At 47.8% G+C, this 17,891-nt stretch overlaps 7 protein-coding genes across 7 annotated transcripts; 4 read left to right on the top strand and 3 right to left on the bottom strand.

Annotated features, from left to right (window-relative positions):
• Positions 1 to 68: 68 nt before the first annotated feature.
• On the top strand, positions 69 to 1,259 carry ASPACDRAFT_120321 (oxidase ustYa family protein). The gene is made up of 3 exons (XM_020196340.1): positions 69 to 345; positions 409 to 534; positions 644 to 1,259. The coding sequence occupies exons 1-3, from the start codon at positions 117 to 119 to the stop codon at positions 1,096 to 1,098; spliced, it is 810 nt and encodes a 269-aa protein (XP_020055530.1). The 5' UTR covers positions 69 to 116; the 3' UTR covers positions 1,099 to 1,259.
• A 1,042-nt stretch (positions 1,260 to 2,301) lies between these two features.
• ASPACDRAFT_43854 (oxidase ustYa family protein) lies at positions 2,302 to 3,280 on the bottom strand (the record flags this gene model as incomplete). Its single annotated transcript, XM_020201331.1, has 4 exons — positions 2,302 to 2,571; positions 2,686 to 2,798; positions 2,866 to 2,988; positions 3,046 to 3,280. 4 exons carry the CDS (start codon positions 3,278 to 3,280, stop codon positions 2,302 to 2,304), a joined length of 741 nt encoding a protein of 246 aa, XP_020055529.1.
• Positions 3,281 to 4,216: 936 nt separating this feature from the next.
• Positions 4,217 to 4,738, top strand: ASPACDRAFT_43853 (uncharacterized protein; the record flags this gene model as incomplete). Its single annotated transcript, XM_020201330.1, has 2 exons — positions 4,217 to 4,468; positions 4,565 to 4,738. The coding sequence occupies 2 exons, from the start codon at positions 4,217 to 4,219 to the stop codon at positions 4,736 to 4,738; spliced, it is 426 nt and encodes a 141-aa protein (XP_020055528.1).
• Positions 4,739 to 5,429: 691 nt separating this feature from the next.
• On the top strand, positions 5,430 to 6,498 carry ASPACDRAFT_1888799 (uncharacterized protein). The gene is made up of 2 exons (XM_020198499.1): positions 5,430 to 6,186; positions 6,237 to 6,498. The coding sequence occupies exons 1-2, from the start codon at positions 5,502 to 5,504 to the stop codon at positions 6,416 to 6,418; spliced, it is 867 nt and encodes a 288-aa protein (XP_020055527.1). The 5' UTR covers positions 5,430 to 5,501; the 3' UTR covers positions 6,419 to 6,498.
• A 2,533-nt stretch (positions 6,499 to 9,031) lies between these two features.
• Positions 9,032 to 11,594, bottom strand: ASPACDRAFT_1888798 (uncharacterized protein; the record flags this gene model as incomplete). The annotated part of the gene is made up of 2 exons (XM_020198498.1): positions 11,360 to 11,594; positions 9,032 to 11,296 (listed from the first exon to the last, which is right to left on the bottom strand). A coding segment is annotated over exon 2 (2,106 nt), but the record flags the coding sequence as incomplete, so codon positions are not given.
• A 1,169-nt stretch (positions 11,595 to 12,763) lies between these two features.
• Positions 12,764 to 13,224, bottom strand: ASPACDRAFT_1856760 (uncharacterized protein; the record flags this gene model as incomplete). The annotated part of the gene is made up of 1 exon (XM_020197504.1): positions 12,764 to 13,224. Exon 1 carries the CDS (start codon positions 13,160 to 13,162, stop codon positions 12,764 to 12,766), a length of 399 nt encoding a protein of 132 aa, XP_020055525.1. The 5' UTR covers positions 13,163 to 13,224.
• A 1,026-nt stretch (positions 13,225 to 14,250) lies between these two features.
• Positions 14,251 to 15,777, top strand: hmgA (putative homogentisate 1,2-dioxygenase (HmgA); the record flags this gene model as incomplete). Its single annotated transcript, XM_020199706.1, has 4 exons — positions 14,251 to 14,318; positions 14,379 to 14,888; positions 14,951 to 15,601; positions 15,657 to 15,777. 4 exons carry the CDS (start codon positions 14,251 to 14,253, stop codon positions 15,775 to 15,777), a joined length of 1,350 nt encoding a protein of 449 aa, XP_020055524.1.
• Between the last annotated feature and the right edge of the window lie 2,114 nt (positions 15,778 to 17,891).

The raw sequence follows: 17,891 nt of genomic DNA, 5'->3' as shown, positions 1-17,891 counted from the left end.
CTCTGGGCAGCATCTATTTAAAAGTCCGACAGTATGAGTGTGTATGGCATGGACATATCCTCAACCAAAAACCACGTTCTCTGGCTCAGCTGCTTTTCTTTTCTTACCCAGCCAGAATGAAGGACAATAGACAAGGTTATGAGCGGATGATCAACACCGATGAGAACGATGACACAGACTTTGCTGATAACACTGTCTATATCAGTCGCTTTGGTTCTCGTTGTCTCCAGGTGACCTGGAGCCTCGTTTGCCTACTAATGTTTCTCGCGGGAGTTGTGATGCTATCGACTGCGCAAAGTTGGAAGTTATCCGACCGTGAATGTGCTGCCCAGCTCTCTATTTGGTGTATGTACTCTACAGTTAATGTTCTTCCACCCCTCCCTCATTGACTTTTCCACCATGAGAAAGCCCCGCTACTTGAAGCAGTCGAATTTGAGCAGCGGGACTGGGTCAGTATATTCGCCACGCAGAATTCGGGATATACCGGTGCCCCTACCGAGCAGATGGAGGCAAGGTGGAAGCGATTAGTTGACGGTATGTTCGTCCTGACCACTATCAGATGAGATGTTTGACAGTGAGGGGAAAATCGAAGTATCACTTCGCAGACTAACGCGTTCCACGTTGCCTCTCTCGTCATTCTCAGTGCCCAGTGTGGTTGTACCCCCTGAGCGCCTGCCCCTCCTCAACCGCAGCACTGAACAAGGGTTTGTGCCAGTGTCAGCCGAGTCACCCATTCAGGGTTACGTGGCCGGGGTCGAGGTCTTTCATCACCTTCACTGCCTCAATGTTCTGCGCCAGTACATTGGACGCGACGAATATCCGGAAGGGCGTCTTCCCCGCATCCTGAAGCAGAATTCCCCGCTGGCAATTCGGGCACATGTCGACCACTGCATTGAGACTATTCGGCTTGCGCTCATGTGCAATGCCGATGTGACCCCATACCTGTTGTATGAGAAAGGGGGCGAGTCACCCTCCCAGGTGCCTGCCCGAGAAGATTTCCAAGCTTTTCATAAGTGTAAGAGGTTCGACCGTCTTTTGGATTGGGTTCGTTTGAACGGCGTGGTGGTGCCGTTGCATCCCAAGGGTAGTGCAGCCTAGCAGAGTTGGCCATTTGCTCTGCTCGAGAGACAGTGAACTCTCTCATTCCATCTCAATGCCTCTATATTATCATGCAGAGTCGCTAGTAATTTGATTAAGTAGAAACAGACGGCCCCGGAGCCTTGAGCATGGGGATCTGAATCGACTGAATCAGAACTACCTATAAAATATCGTGCTTGCGGGGTGAGCAATTACCCTTTCAGCCCTACCTGCATATGCTTGAGCCTGAATTTGCGCCCCTGGGATCGACAGTGGCGCACGGGATGAAGCAAGAACGTCGGCGTTTGCGGGTTGGATTTGTTTGAGTTGATAAGCCGATGATAAGCTGTCCACCCCTCATTAAGATTAAATGATAAGATGCTCGGGTCAAGTCCATGAGGGTAGTGAGCAGGGCTCAGTAGGGTCGTGAGAAGCAAACACCGACCCTGGGTCCTATGTGCGATGTGCTCCTCCGTCGGAGTTCTAGATCCTGATAAGTGCGGGATGCCTAGAACGGCTAGAGATCACTGTACTTTACCGTACATCGTACATTATATTGCCTAGGTACCTAGTACTTGCTTAGCCTTGCCTTGCCTTATCGACTGGACGTTATTGGTTGTAGCCAGCCTGCTTATTCCATTGTCTGAAACTCACACACTGCCCGTGAAAAGTAAAAGCTGTTGTAGTGTGGTGCACATTATGCATGTGCAATACCAACTAGCTGCTACGCAATCTTGCCCCATCCTTGGTCAATATCACCTTCCGGAACAAACGGCAACAATCAGGTTTTCTTCAACTCCATTGTAGGCGGAAGATCTGAAGGGTTTGTTTTTCCCCTAAATCTGATCGAAATGAAAAAAGAAAAAAGAAAGAAAAAAAAAAAAAAAAGGGGAAAGAAAGAAAGGACGGAAAATCGACTTTGGCTGGATCACATGGTCCGCAACGGTGTAATGCTATAATTAAATTAACATCGGGAATCAAATTCTGTAAGGCAAAGCTAGAGAGCCCCAGAATACAGTACATAGTACAATATGTGGATCTCATATCACTATCATTCCATGCACTAGCTAACTATATGTCGGGCTAGGGTTCAAGCTAATGTACAGCAGCAAACAAGCATCGGGTTGAAGCGGGAGCAAAACGCTTGACAGCAACGACCAACGCTCTCGGTTCCAACTGCACATGTGTGGTTGTGTGGCATGGATTTCTGCCCTCCCCACAGATTCATACTACGGTCCAGTTCTCGTCGATCCACTCCTCTATCCTCCGGAAGTCCCTACATCGATGGTGAGAGGCAAAGTCTGCCCGAATTCCGGCCGCACCCCCAATCTGGACGTAGAGCAAGGAAACGTCACTTTGGCACATGAGCGCAACTCTCAGCGACTCGATGCAGTGGTCCACATGAATGCGGTTTTTCAGCTCGTTTCGCACCAGACCCTCAGGCGGCTCGTCATACTTACCTGCCTGCCACCAGGTGTACATGCGCACAATGTTCTGCCCTCTCGTTAGCGTTTCATGCTGTGTCCATACCCCAACAGCAAGTATGGGAGAACTGGGGTGGCGCTAGAAAAGGTAATCCCTCACCAGGCAATGAAGCTGATGAAATACCTCAAGAAGCCCAATGTATCCAGGCCCAACTTCTGGTGGAACATGTTGCAGGTGATCCGCTTCAGACTTGTTCAGAGCACTGAGCTTCTCGGGAGGGATTTCAACAGCATGCTCTGGGAGTGAGGAAATCGGTCAGAGAGAAGAAAGAAACTAAGTAGTTGGAGTAAGGGTCAATCTCACTGTACGTCAGGTTGAACCAGGCGGATTCTCTTTCATGGGTCGGAGGCCCACGGTATATGCTAGTAGCATTGAAGGCACCGTCAAAGTCATAGTCGATATACTCAACGGCATCGAGTGCAGGTGCTGTTGAGCGTGTTAGTTGCAAATCCGGTAGTTGGCTCTTCTTCGCTGAGCACTCACACCAAGATGACAGTTGCCGCGAGCATTGGCCATCAGTAGGATGAAGTTTTACCAGGACAGCAACAATTAATCCGCACACAAGAAGACAGAGGACAATGAGGGTGATGACCACTGGGCTCAGTATATGCTTTTTCCAGCCGCGTAAGGTCTGATGTCGCATGAGAACGCGCCTATCATTGGAAGCACTTTCCTGGCCGTCATCTGTCGAGGGCTCAAAGTCTCTCGAGTCAGACATGAGAGGATGATACGCAGGCGGTTTGAATTCCATGGCTTACTCCGGATAGTTGAATATGCTAGATATGAAAGTAGATTCGACAAAAGCAGAGAAATATTGATGCACAGAAAGATGAGAGCAGAAAGAAGGGAGGTTTTGAGGGGGCCCCTATTCTCCTGTGTCAGAGCGAGTTTAATTGCGGGGTTTGATGGCTAGGAACGGACTATAGGTGGCCGACGACGCGTTTGACTGATAAGGAGACATGCATTCGAAATGAAGTCTAATGGTGGTATCTGGACGTGCTAGTGTCGAGATTATGACCCTTAGTAGCGTTTCGCTTCGTCGTCTTCTGCATTCAACTACCCTGCTCTCGATAACAGACATGCATGATGGACGTGATTCAATAACTTGATGTTACATTGCATGACATTAGTCTCTTGATTTCATGATTTCACGGTCTCACTCGCATGCTAAGCCTGCACTTCCAAGGCATACTCGAACCAAAACAATGTCCTATCATAGTGTTTTGGAGCTTATCTCGCTCTAGACTGACCAAAACGACAGACTTCGGAGTACAAGTTGTTTTCCGCAGAGGAAACACACAATCGCTTCGGGTGCCGCATTGATACAGTCCCCTTGGAATCACAGTATTGGGCATGATCATGAGTTACGCAGCAGGATACCGGGCGAAGACCAGGGTGTGCGGGGTTTCACAGTCACAGCTTGTGGTAATGTAGGAATTCTCATCCACGCAAACGATATCGCAATGGTACCAGTATTATGGATTTAGCCGGCTGAGCTGTGTATTCCTACAAATCCAGAGATATGAGAATGTGCCCGGCAGGACTCATCTAATCTTCATCTCCAGAACATCATCTCTGCTTACGAGCTCCCCAAAGACTTTCTACCGTTCTCTCTCATATCTTCTGTGTCACATCCCATATCTCTTCAGTCAAGATGAAGGCAACTGTCATCGCAGCCCTAGCTACCTTTGCTACTCTTGTGGCTGCCACGCCTATATCACCGCAGGCCAGAGCCATGACCGTGAACATGCATCGCAAGAGCTTCTCTCAGATGCTCCAGAAGCGTGAAGGGTACGATGGAAATATCATTGACAGCGTCAACTACATCCTAGTTATTCTCACGGATGAAGCGGGCGTTGCCGACCCCTACCAGGACGAAGTCGATGCCGTCAGCGATCCGTCTGATGTTCTCGGTTGAGAGAAACTAAGTCACCTGTCAAAGGTAAGCGATTCCACCTGTCGATTCTTTTCGTCTAATCTACTTTCACAGCTAACCAGACAGTCCATGGTTGCGATCCGGGGGGAATGGTGGCGGGCTTTCCTTACTGCCAATCTTTCACTCTTTGTGACATATTCGGACACGGTCACTATCTTGCTGGGATTCAACGTGGCTAGCATGTTTCTCTCATACGGAGCAGCAGTTCTGGATAGGGCCCTGGTTGGGGGTGAAGTGTAGCTAGTATCAAAGCCTTTACAGTGCAGCATGTTCCGAACCATCTATCACAGCGAATACAATGCAATCTGCGTACTCGATATTCGGCTCTTTCTCTCGCCTTGTGGTCTGAATCCTTGAGTACGGCCAAAGAGACCGTATGCTTCACACCATGTGGTCGTATGTAACCTCCATTGTGAAAGTGTCTCTTGAAAGCGATATCAGGTGGGTGAGCATGAATGCGGAGGGATCAGGCTGACTTCTCACTACCAACTCACCTGCCTTGCTAGTTCTGACGACCTGTGTAGCTATTCCAGGTCTAAACTTAGTGTCCGCTTGCTTACAGAGTCTCATCGGGGATCTTCTTCCTAAATTATCAATTTTTCAGAAATGCCTACAGCGTACAGAACGAGGATTTCGAAAGACAAGTAGTGAGATCTTCATGCAAACCGTCTGGTATACTGATTTTATATAGGTTCCCAGTTTACCCCGCATGGGTTCTTCTACGGCTCCACACTTCGGCCGAACACGTACTGTAGTCGATCAACAGACACACCATCCAAGAACATTATGTTCTGATTTCAACAAAGAGCAGAAAGAAGTCCGTTCCGGGTCCACGCACATGCCTCTGATTTGACGGTCGCCCCAACGCTAATATTACGCGAATCATAAGCGCTCAGAGCGGCAGCAGCTCATCCGAACCAACAAAATAACGTCCTCTTCATCACCTTCCCTTTAGCCTAGCTCAATGACTTAGTATTCATATTCATGATTTGTCTTCCCCTGAATGAAACCATCATCTCACTCACAAAACTCACAAAACGTCCAAGCTTTCCAACCCCAACCAGCAGCACAAGGAACCATGGCCTTCCCCACCCCCCACATCCATCCGCCCCAAACCACCCACACGCACACAGCCATCCTCCTCCACGGCCGCGGAAGCAACGGCCCCGAATTCGCCGACGAGCTTTTCTCGTCTCTAACCTCGCACAACAAATCCCTCCCTGATGCCCTCTCCACCTGGCGCTGGGTATTCCCCACCTCGCGCGACCGCCTCTCCACGCGCTTCCAGGAAGAGATCTGTTCCTGGTTCGATGCGTATTCCCTCTCCGACGTCCAAGAACGCCAGGACCTGCAGATTGAGGGGCTCAGGGAGTCTGTCTCTTTTATCCTCGATATCCTCGAGCAGGAAATCAGCTTACTGGATGGAAGAGCAAGCCACGTTTATCTTGGGGGTGTTAGCCAGGGCATGGCAACCGCTCTCTGGACTTTGTTCTGCGCGGGGGGAAGGATCGAGCGGTGTCTTGGTGGTGTCGTTGGGTTCTGTGGGTGGGTGCCCTTTGCCAGGGAGATTGAGGGGTTGATTCAGCGGGCGGCTGGAGATGACATGCTCCGGATTCAGCGGCTGGTTTGCGGGTTCTGTGTTCAGACGCTTGGATTCTCGCAGTCTTATGAAGAGGTAGAAAGTCAAGGTACTTCGTTGCCTCTTTTCACCACGCGGTTTTATTGGGGCACGGGACAGATGATATCTGGGTGCCGGTGGAGCTGGGGAGGCAGGCGTTGCAGGTTGTCAAGGGGCTTGCCGCGGGGGCGGTGGAGTGGATGGAGTATGCTGGGGCAGAGGGGGATGGCCATTGGATTAAAGAGCCGGAGGGGTTTGATGTTATTCTTAAGTTCTTGAGAGGTGGGTCGCAGCTTGCCTGAAATAGCCCGTGCATGTAGCTTATCCTATCCTTACGCCGTTCCCTAATGAGGATCGCCCCGACATAAATACAACATACAGCGTCAAACCGACAGGTATATAAATCTAGAAAAGCTATCCTCCGAGAAACCACCTGGCACCAATCTCTCACAATAAAACCAAACAAACAAACAAACCACAAAGAAAGCATATATCTGGAAATAACTCAATTTTGTCTACCAACCTTTCCCCACCACCTTCCCACTGTATATAGAATGATTATTATACGCATAGGGAATTTCGCAGTGACCAAAAAAAGCTACAACAAAACAAACTAGCTAGCAAACCCCACCACTAGGCACCCACCATATCGACCATATCCATATCCGTATCCATCTCAGGCGTCTCGGCAAGCCAGGGAGCATCCGTCATCGCCACATCCCCATGCGCAGTCACCACATAAGCGCCAGCCTGGAACACCGCCATCTGCTTCAAATCAGCGGCTCGTCTTTTCCGCGCCGCCATGTTGGCTCGCGTGATGGGGTATTGTGCCAGGCGAGGCACTGTGAAGTAGCGGGAGCGCTGGGAGCAGCGGATGGGCTGGGTGATGAGAGTCATTTTGAGAATATGGATATAACTTTTTTCTGTTTGGTCTGGTTGGTTGATTAGGGGATTGGACTGTTGTAGGGAGGTCGGTTTTGATGCTAGCTGTTGTTGTGCTAGAGTAGTTTTGGTTGGGGGGAAGGGATGCAGGTCGGTCTTATAGACAGGCTGGGGTTCTTTGTTTGTGCTGCGATGGTGAGAATGTCTTTGCTGGAGTATGTGGTGCTGATGCTACGACAAAGGCATTGTTCCTTGAACTTCATGATAGCCGAGAAGCATAAAGCATTAGGGGCTTTTGATTCAGGTATGAGCGAAAACTTACTGGACAGATCTATTATGCCTTAAGTCAGCTGAGGTATATGGAACAAACGACCAGGAAAGGTATCCAGGGTTGATGTCCTTTCAAGCTCAAGCGGAAGAGCAATTCTTCTCGTCAGACCATGTTCGACGGCTTACAAGGCTCTTACTCACATGCAATCAACAGAAGGAACGCAGGCCAATTTCCATTACCTTAACCTTAGACCTGGATAGGTGTTAAAGAGCATACACCGATACCACTAAGAGACATCTAACCACCCATGGTGAACCCATTCATGGCCTTCTTGACCGGCGATGTCTCTAGCATCCAATTCCCATCTCCCACTTCCCTCGCGATTCCACCTTTCTTGGCAGCTCTCATCACCTTCTCCCCGGCCACCGTTCTCTCCCCCGTAAGCCAGTCCCAGACATACCCTTCCTTCAACCACATCCAAGTTAGGTAGGCTCGTAGCTCTTTATCTTGAGGCAACACCTTCTGCCACTCGGGCACAAATTTTACCACCTCCGCAGTATCACCTGCTGCGCTTCCACTTCCCACACTAACATTCCCATTTGGGTCCGCACCTTCATTAACAGTACCTGATCCAGTCGTTGTCATCGCTCTACCAACGCCCCTCAATTCATCTCGACAAAAGATCCTCCAACTATCCAAGGAATAAGCACCTACACCAGGAAGATGCGCGATTTCCCACCCCACACGTTCATCTTCATCATCTAGACACTCATCGCGGCGGACATTACGACCGTCGTTCAGGTTCGGGTAGTGGAGTTTACGATACCGACAACCACGGGCAGGAGGCCGAGCAAGCCAAGTCTGTGCGAGGGCAATACATTTCTTGGCGCGTTGGTGTTGGAAGCCGAGACAACGGATTAGCTCGGTCAGCTCGGTCGGGTCTGCAGTCGCAAAGGCCAAGATGGAGGGGTATATGTCAAAAACGCGGAAGAGGACGGGGAGGGCGACATGACCGCGGGTACGATTAAGAAATATGGTAGCAATGAGGAGGCGAAAGGGATCGTGAGCGAGCTGTTCCTGGACCAGACCGAATGTCGGGGCGGAGATAGGCTGGAATGGGAGACAAGAGGACGGATCAATCAAAGGTTGGGGAAAGAAGCGAGATATTTTTGGTGCTTGAGATAATCGTGGTGGTCGGGAGGTAAGGGTGGGTCCATTATCAATATTCGTAGTCGCATCGACTGAGGTTTCGGGCTCAGAGACAGCAGATACATTTGTTAATGGCGAAATTGAGGATGACGCAGGCGGCGGTGTTGAAGGATACGAGTCAGGGAGGTCACTCGGAGCATCGCTCAGCTCGGAGCAATCAGACAAAATTAGGTTAGAAGGTACAGCAGCGGTAGAACCACTGATTGAGCCAGTCTTGGTGGCTGGTTGCCCTACACTGAAGAATATGGACCGTACCTCATCGCTGGTGGTTGGACTTTGCGATTCATCGGTGTCGAAAAATCCGAATGTTCTGTTCGAGTAGACTTCTTGGCTGATCGACCTTTCGCTTTCCCATTCTTCGAAAGTCTTGGTGATTTGTTCGGGTTCCCCCGTCTTGTTTCCGCCTGCTTCGCTTTGAGCAAGCCTTGGTGCCGGATCTGAGCTTGGATATCCGAGATATGCCCTTCAAGTTCGGCTAGGTTAGACCCTTTGGTCATCGCAGGCGTTCCAGGCTTGTGAAGATTGGGATCTTTTGCCTTGTTGATATGTTTACCTTGCTCGGGCCTCGTCAAATCGATAAGCTCGGCGATATCATGGTTGTTCGAATGTCCCTTTGCTGAGCCCACCTTCTTAGTGTTGCCGCTTTTCTCAGAGTCCCTTGCTTGCGCAGGTCGTGCAGTGACTTTTGAACCTCCGGCCCTGTGGGTGCCGCTGGACTGGTTCGAGTTCGAGGATCTGGCAATCTGAATGGCCTGCTGAGTTGTAGACTTCTGGGGTATGACACTCTCGCTGGCCTTCTTCGATTGCATCGAGTTGGCAGAAATGATGGTTTGCCTGAGCTGTTCGGTCGCATCAGCCATTCTGGGATTTTGCTTTGGCTCGGCGGTCAACTGTCCGACACATTCGATGCCATCATCTGCAAGTTTGTAGGCCTGCTTGCTCTGCAGAGATTTTGTCTTTCCTGAGCTCGTTGCCTTCTCCTTTGCCGCCTTCTCCGACTGCTTCTTCTGAGGTTGCACACCTCTGTTCAGCTGCACGGATGACGTTGAAGCTCGATCCGAAGAGGTATGACCTTCAGACGAGGAGCGTGTCTTCTTCCTTCTCTTAGACTTCTCGAAATGACTTGCATTGCCTGGCTGGTCCTCGGAAAGCAGAGGGCTCTCGCCTTGCTTCCGTTTCTTTCCACCATTAGATGAGTCATCGACAGACATCTTCAACTTCTTTGTTGATTTTTCTTCAAGGCCCTTACCGCTCGGCGGTCCTTTCTGGTCGATCTGTTCGGTGCCCACTTTGTGAGACTTGCTTGTGGTCGGGGATGCTATTGCTAGGTCAACATCAATTGGTGTTGCCATAATCTTCCCATTGGGCGATGCGGGGCCTGCTTTATCAAGCGACGTCGCAGAGCCTTTCCCTGACTCATCTGCTGACGCAAAGTCCAACCTCTGAAGTGATTCAGACACTGACGCTTCCATGTCTTTTGGTATAGATTCGTCCTGTTTGGTCCCAGCAATCACGTCCTCTCCCTGGTCATCTGCGAGATTGGCATCTGGGAGTGACTCAACGGACTTACGTCCCGATGCCGCTTGCTGGTTCTCGCTCGTCACAGCTGATGGGTCCTTTGGGCTGACCAAACCCCTCTCTGGTCCACGATCAGAGTCTGGCTTGGATCCTGATTCCGGGTCCACCTTTGAGTCATTACCCTTGTTCTCACCCCACTGAAGCAGGTAGACCCCTCTTAAAGCCCTCATCATCCGTTCAAATTCATCCTCCGTCATCCCGATTTCCACCGCCTTCTGCGAGGCATAATCGACGAATGCGCGTTTCTCCGATCTCTTCACTGGATAAATGCCTTTGCGCATGAAGTCGCTCGTACACAGTGCGAAACCAAGCTCTCTCACCTGCGGCCGGCTCACGGATGGAAACTGGTCGTAATCTTCCTCCCACTCAGAGTCGAATTCGAACTCGCTAGTATCGTCATACGCATCTTGGCTCCCCATGTGCTCGCGCGCAGTAGAGTAGGATCCGGGCTCCGGTGAAAGTGACGGTGAAGGTGACTTGAGGAGGTCTATGGATTCAATATCGGCGTGCAGGTAGTGCTGCTCGGGACTATCAGGGGGCAACATGGCGGGCTCCGCACTTGATTTAGATTTCGATTCAGGTCGAGATTGTGCTACAGACTCGAACCCAAGTTCAGAGCTCACCGCAGATCCTGACTCGGACGTGTAGTCATCTCCCGAATCAGAGTCTGGCCCGTGATAAGGTATGATTCGCTTGCCCAGCGCCCAGTTTCGTGAGCTAAGCTGCCGCGTTGTCGGCGACTGTCGCTGCGTCCCATGCGACCAGTCGGGGCTACGACTGTAGCCCGGGGTATGATTGTGATCGGGAATTTGACTGTAGTCGTCGAACCGCGAGGAATGTTGGCTGGCTTCATCGGAAAGGATTTCATCCACGGTCTTTTCGTGAAGAGCGTAGAGAAGGCCAGACGCACAATAGGCCATGTCCTTGACTATTGCACTGTCCTTCGCGTCAGTGTGGGGGGTCGTTTCGGTCACATTATTGCTGGTGGTCGCGTTGGTGTAGGATCGGTGGGGAGAGGAGGTGAGAGGTTCGGCGAATTCGACGCGTTTGGCTCTTGGAGTAGAGGAGGCAGACGTCGTCATCGTGAGTACGTTGCGCTTGCTTGTGTTGACGGAGTTGTGTAGTGAGAGGCGGAATAGTAGCTGGTAATGGAAGGTTGGTAAGGTAGGAAAAAGTGGTGATGAAAGTCAAGGCGTAGTGTTAAGGTCAGGTAGAGAGGTTGAAGGAGGAAGGCACGAATCTGGTAGTAATGAGGTGAGCAGGTCAGTAAATGTGTACCTTGAGCTGAGAATCTCTCACTTACAATTAACACAGATTAGTGAATTCACCAAGAGTGGAAGACCAGGAGGTGTTACTAGCCAGGGGAGTTCGAAGCGGAGAAGTCCCAAAGCAACCTAGGACGCTTTCGTAACCAAGAACCAAAAGTCATCTTCATAGTCCCTGGCAAAAAGAGAGTTTTTCAAAGCCTGCAATCCCCTAGAACGTGCGACAAGTGAGGCCGGGGGTGGCAGTCACCGCGGAGAATTGGAAGGAAGCGGATGCGCCGACGCGGAAGATCAGTAGATTGATCTAATCCAGGCACGCGCATGTGATCGGCCAGTAACAGCCATTGCTTCCTACCTTCGGGGGTGATAGATCAGAGATATTAGAATAGTGCTAGTAGCAAAGAGAATCATTGACCAAGATACAACTCAGGTGAAACTACTCCCCATATCTTGATACACTCCTTATCTATGGATGCCTTGTTATTGCCATTATGAGTTTCTACCGCCATGCGCAGGCGCGTGCTGGAGTCATTTTCTGCCACCGCCCAAATTGAACAGTTTCGGGAGCCAATTTCTCTGGACTGTTACTTCTTAAGTCCGCTTAATTCCGTGGTTTTTGTCGCGAAGTCGCGAGCGTTCTGCCGGATAAGGCGGTCTAAAGAGCGGTCAGAAGCCACTTTTGCCTCATGCAATACAAGAGACGCCAATAGTGTACAGTACCTTGGAAAAGCATTTAATCTATGACTATATGTTTTAAATAATTGGGTTTGCACTTTGTATTCTCGCTGGAGCTGCATGCAGCTAGCTATCTTCCATTTTCTTGAAAATATCCCCAACACCTCAATGGCCCGATCGAGCTTAGAAAATAAATCGAAATCACATCTTGAAAATCCACCGCAATACACAGAGTAGCCCTCGAGAAGTAATCAATGCTGTTTCGCGAACTTCAACATCATCAGTCGTGATATCATGCTCCTGTTCAACGGCTAAAGAGCGCTGCCCACTCTAAGACTTTCTTCTCTGAGAGCACAATGTCCTGTTCGAGCGGCGGATTTGGTGCCCTTCCAAAAACACGTTCAAACTCCAGAACAACTGGTCTTCCTTGTATTGTGGGAGAGTCGATTCCTTGAGTCCGGATCGTAGCAGTCGACACTCTGCTAGCCTTCCACACTCGGCCAGCACCACTGCGCGAGTGCAAGCGCGTGTTAGGGTAGTCCAGCGCTTGGGCGCATGCTGCTCGACTATGACCTCCTTGGTGTCCCGGTTGACCTCAGTGAGAAGAAAAAGCTTCACTTCGGCAGCAGAGTGGGCAGCCCACCACGCGGCAGCGGCTCGGAGTCGCAGCATCGAGTCCGAGGATCGTATTGCCGCTTCGATCACTCAGATTGGCCATTGGCGTGATGGTCGGCTGCGGAAGTTCGTGAATGAAGAGTCAGCCTCCTTTAGAATGTTGTGGCACCAAGGAGGCAGGTCTCTTTGTGACCCAGGCCCATCTTGTGCGAGGCACATACGACGATGTTACTGAAGCTGAGGTAGGCCGTTTCAGTCTCTCTTGCGGGGATTCTGACGATCAAGGTTTCGATATCGCGAAGGTAATTCAGGCGAACGTGGCTGCTCAGTCCCTCCCCCCGTTCCACAATATGGTTGAATTGTTGGGGTGACACATCCTTGAACGAAAGGTATCGAATGGCACCTTCGACTTCCTCATACAGCTGGTCGCGTCGAGCCACGATGAGCTTGTTCAGGTCTTTCACGCCTTTGTAAGTGGTTGGTGGGAATCGGTCGATGAGTGCAAGCCGTGACGATGAGGCTTCGGGTGGAGAGTTAGGTACGGATGTCATTGTTGCCTGCAGGTTTACAGAGCACGGTCGCGACAGCACAGAAAAATAGTTTTCTGTGGAAGATGGGGCGTTTGGGAAAGATTTGAGAGTACTTGGATACGATGATCGCAGGTACTACGAAAGCCCGGGTACCTTCTCCGGAATGACTGTTTCTTTACGTTGCGGTGGAACCACAGACACAATCTTCATATTCCATACGCGACCCGACTCCATCTGACTAGTCCTCAGGGCATAGAAACATGACCACGGTTGTATCGTTCAGGCAGAAGAACGATTCGTACATCTGGTCAATTGACCAGCCAGTGTCTGGGTACGGTTATCGGGAAGAGAGCTGCTCTTAGGTGTTTCTAGAATCGTTTGTTTGTCGTTCGGTACAGAGAATCATCGTCTCGAAACCGAGATCCGCAGAGTTGGTTCGGCTGAGTCGCAAGGGTTCAGGGACGACATTTCTGTTTGACTTTTATTCATATAAGCTTCAAGATGTTTAGTTGATCATCTTGCTGCGTGCCAACTCAGTCCTTGCATTCGTTGCTCGCTCGGCACTCTTTACAATGCGTGTTCTGGAAACATGCGGCAATCCGCGGAAAAGGACGGTTGTCGGTTGGGAGGAAGAGATCGCGGAAGGCTTCCGTCCGGGAAGCTCCCCAGTTCAACAGGCCACCCTCTTGAAGTAATGACTTTGCCATGTTTAGATCTATGAAGTATTCTGGGCATAAGGCCATCCCTGGAGGTTGATGCTTCTCATTGATATTTGAGAAGCATTTGCTGGGATTGTCATCTCACACTCTTTCATGCACTTTGCAGTAAGCGGAATGTGGCCGCACTGGGTCTTCCCCGCCAACAGCAATTCCGCGAGTTTCCCCCGCAAAGCGACTCCGCAGTCCCGCGATTGTCGCGTTCCACCATTATATCATCCGGCATGTGAGCTGGAGGGGCAGCTCGTACAGCTCTTTTAATCCATCACCTCACTTTAAGCATTGCTTAACAGCCTTATATCTGATCTTTGATTTCTTGACTTCTGTATCATTTCTAATACACCCCTCGATCATATTCTCATAACGTATCCATCTTGCAGGTCATTTGACAATATGCCAGTGACCAAGTTCTCCCATCCCGATCCGTATTCCTACCAGACGGGCTTCGATTCTTATCATGAGTATGGTCTTTCTTACCCGGTTATCTGGCGGACTGACTGACGGCTCTCCCCTCCCCATAGGACCGAAGCCGTCGAAGGCGCTCTTCCAGTAGGACAGAATTCCCCCCAGAAGGCCCCCTATGGCTTGTACGCAGAGAAGCTGTCCGGTACAGCTTTCACCGCCCCCAGACACGAGAACCGACAAACATGGGTCTATCGCATTCTCCCCGCAGCTGCCCACCAGAATTTTGTCGCCGAGGAAGAGGATTCCTATCATACTCGCATGACCACAGAAACACACCAGCTCCACCACATTCCTAACCAACTGCGATGGGATCCTTTCGATCTAGATGAGACTGTCGACTGGGTCCACGGCCTCCATCTTGTTGCTGGAGCCGGTGACCCTACTTTAAAACATGGTCTGGGGATCATTCTTTATGCGGCGGGCAAGGACATGGGGAAGGAGGCATTCTACTCGGCTGACGGCGACTTTCTGATCGTGCCTCAGCACGGCGTGCTGGACATTCAGACTGAATTGGGCCGACTGGTGGTCCGTCCGAACGAGATTTGCGTGATTCCCCGGGGCGTGCGGTATGAAGCCCTCACCTACCATCCTTGGCCATAAAGTAAGTATCTGACAAAGAGTTGGATAGGTACCGCGTAACTCTCCCCGCCGGTCCAGTGCGAGGATACATCTGCGAGCTCTACCAAGGCCACTACCAGCTCCCCGAGCTCGGCCCGATCGGCTCCAACTGTCTCGCCAACGCCCGCGACTTCCAGGCGCCCGTAGCGGCCTTCGACGACGAAGAGGAACCCTCCGAGTACCGGTTGTACAGCAAGTTCGCCAACAAGCTCTACTCCGCCCGGCAGCAGCACACCCCCTTCGACATTGTCGCCTGGCACGGCAACTACTACCCTTACAAGTACGATCTCGGGCGCTTCAACACGATCGGCTCCATCTCATTTGATCACCCGGATCCGTCCATCTTCACCGTTCTAACCGGCCCATCGGACCACGCAGGCACCGCCATCGCCGACTTTGTCATCTTCCCGCCCCGCTGGCTGGTGCAAGAGAATACCTTCCGCCCGCCCTGGTACCACCGCAACACCATGTCCGAATTCATGGGGTTGATTACGGGGAACTATGATGCCAAGACGGGAGGTGGGTTCCAGCCTGCGGGAGCTAGCTTGCACAATGTGATGAGTGCGCACGGGCCGGATGCAGATGCCTTCGAGGGCGCGAGTAATGCGGAGCTCAAGCCAACGAAGGTTGGTGATGGGAGTATGGCGTTCATGTTTGAGAGGTGAGTCTTTTCCGTGTCTCTCTTTGTGGATTGAGTGCTAATTCGATGGGTGCAGCTGTCTGATGGTGGGTGTCTCCGAATGGGGCTTGAAGACTTGTCAGAAGGTGCAGGAGGAATACAATGAGCACAGCTGGCAGCCACTTAAGCGTCACTTCAAGAATCCGAACAAGAAATAGGGTATGGTTTGGTAGTCAAGGCTATAAGACGGAGTTGGATTGCTCATAAATATCAATCTGCACAGGTCAAGTGATTTAATAAGCGGTGGCAGGCGCCGCGGTAGCCATATGTCCCAAATAATGAAATGAATGACACGTTCAAGAATTCTCACAAACTGAAAAGTGTAGAGACATGAGCTTGCTCAAGAATTAGACGCAATTGAACATGGTTCCTCTGTTTTGAAGTACAAAACTTCCTCCATAGGAAACTCCATCATGGTACATAGCAGGCCGAGGGTGTTAGTAGCCTGAGGTTGCAAGCGGGTTGCGCACAGTTACAGTTAGTTATATACTAATTATAACTAATAATTATTTTTTATATTAGTAAAAATATAGTATAATAGTTTAAAACTATTTTAACTTCTTTCTATTTTAATTAAAGTTTATATACTATATAATTAGTATAGATTTAAGCTTATTATTTAATAGTTCTAAAACTGAGAAGTTTCTATAACTACTTTATATTTATTACTATTCGTTTAGTTTTATAAAATAATAAAGTAGTAGTATTAACTTTTTAACTATTTACTTTTTTTTATTTTTTAAATAATATTTATTATTTACTTTTCTCTTTATCTTTCTAATAATACTTTATATTTTTTTTTATTTTTTATTTTTTTTTTATTTCTTCTTTTTTTTTTCTTTTCTCTTCTTTTTTTTTAATTTTTTATTATCTACTACTTACTACTTACTAATTATTTTTTTATTTTTATTTTTATTATTTTTATTCTTATTCTTTATTTTTTTTTATATTTTATTATATCTGATCAGTAAGTTCTTCTAACTTTAAAAATAAAAATAAACTAAAATCTAATAATTTTAAATCTGATTTAATTAAAAGCTGATATATCTAAATATATAGATATTAAAAATAATTTCTAAAATAAGATTTTAAATTTTATTAATTATTTATAAATAATTTTTTATAACTAATATTAGAATAGATAATAACAGAAAAAATATAAAAAAAATACTTTTTATTAATAATTATATATTATTAAAATTAGAAGCAGAAAGAAAGAATTTATAATATATATTAAAATTTAAAAAATAAAAAAATTTTAAATTATAATTATAATCTGACTTTATCGCTCCGTACTGGCGTAAGTTTTAAAATAATTATTTAAAATATTATATTAAAAATTAAAAATATAGAATAGATTTAAAAATAATATAAAAATATCTTACTATTAAAAAAGCTAGTAAATAATATAAATATAATAAATTATTAAATATTAATATATTAAATTAAATAACAGCAGACTATCTCGCTAGATAACTATATTAAATAAAAAAAATCTTAAATTAAATAAAAAAATCTTTTTTTAAAAAAATTATTTTTATAAAAATATAAATAAGATTTTTTAAAGAGTTAAAAATATTATTTAGTAAATATATATATTAAATATTTTTTAAAAAAAATTAGAAATAACAGCTGTATTTAGAACTAAGAAACTTACAGATAATGTCAACTATATAGCCAGTTGGTAGCCTCAGGCTCGCTAGTTCGCCACCTCAGGCTCTCCAGTTCGCCACCTCAGGCTCTCCAGTTCGCTGCCTCAGGTTAGCCAGTTCGCGGAGTGGATTTCCGAGTTCCGGTGACCCCTTAGTGGGGAAAACGGCCTGGAACAATCTTCTTCTATTCATCCTATTGTTCCTGTTCAATAGGAATTTATTCATTTATTTACTTTCATGTGTTTTTCATATGATCGCGGAAAGCCTCGGAAAATCAATATGGCTATTCAGCTATAAATAAGAGGTCAATTCCTTTTGTTCTTTTAGTTAGTTGAGCAAGCAGTTTCAGTTCAGTTTCAGTTTACTTTATTCAATTTATTCAGTTCAATCAGTTTAATCAGTTACTTATTCAAGAAATTGATTTTATCTATCTTTTACTTTACTTTTACTTTCACTTTACCTCTTACTTAAATTTTGTATGGAATCCCATATAAAGTTTGAGTGAAAAGTAAGGTTTTATTAAAGTGGAAGTGAAGGTATTCAGAATTCTTCTTAATTTATTTACTTTCATGTGTTTTTCATATGATCGCGGAAAGCCTCGGAAAATCAATATTGCTATT

This window comes from Aspergillus aculeatus, assembly GCF_001890905.1.
Source record: "Aspergillus aculeatus ATCC 16872 unplaced genomic scaffold ASPACscaffold_9, whole genome shotgun sequence".
Lineage (NCBI taxonomy): Eukaryota > Fungi > Ascomycota > Eurotiomycetes > Eurotiales > Aspergillaceae > Aspergillus > Aspergillus aculeatus.
This window is presented reverse-complemented; position numbering and strand designations above follow the sequence as displayed.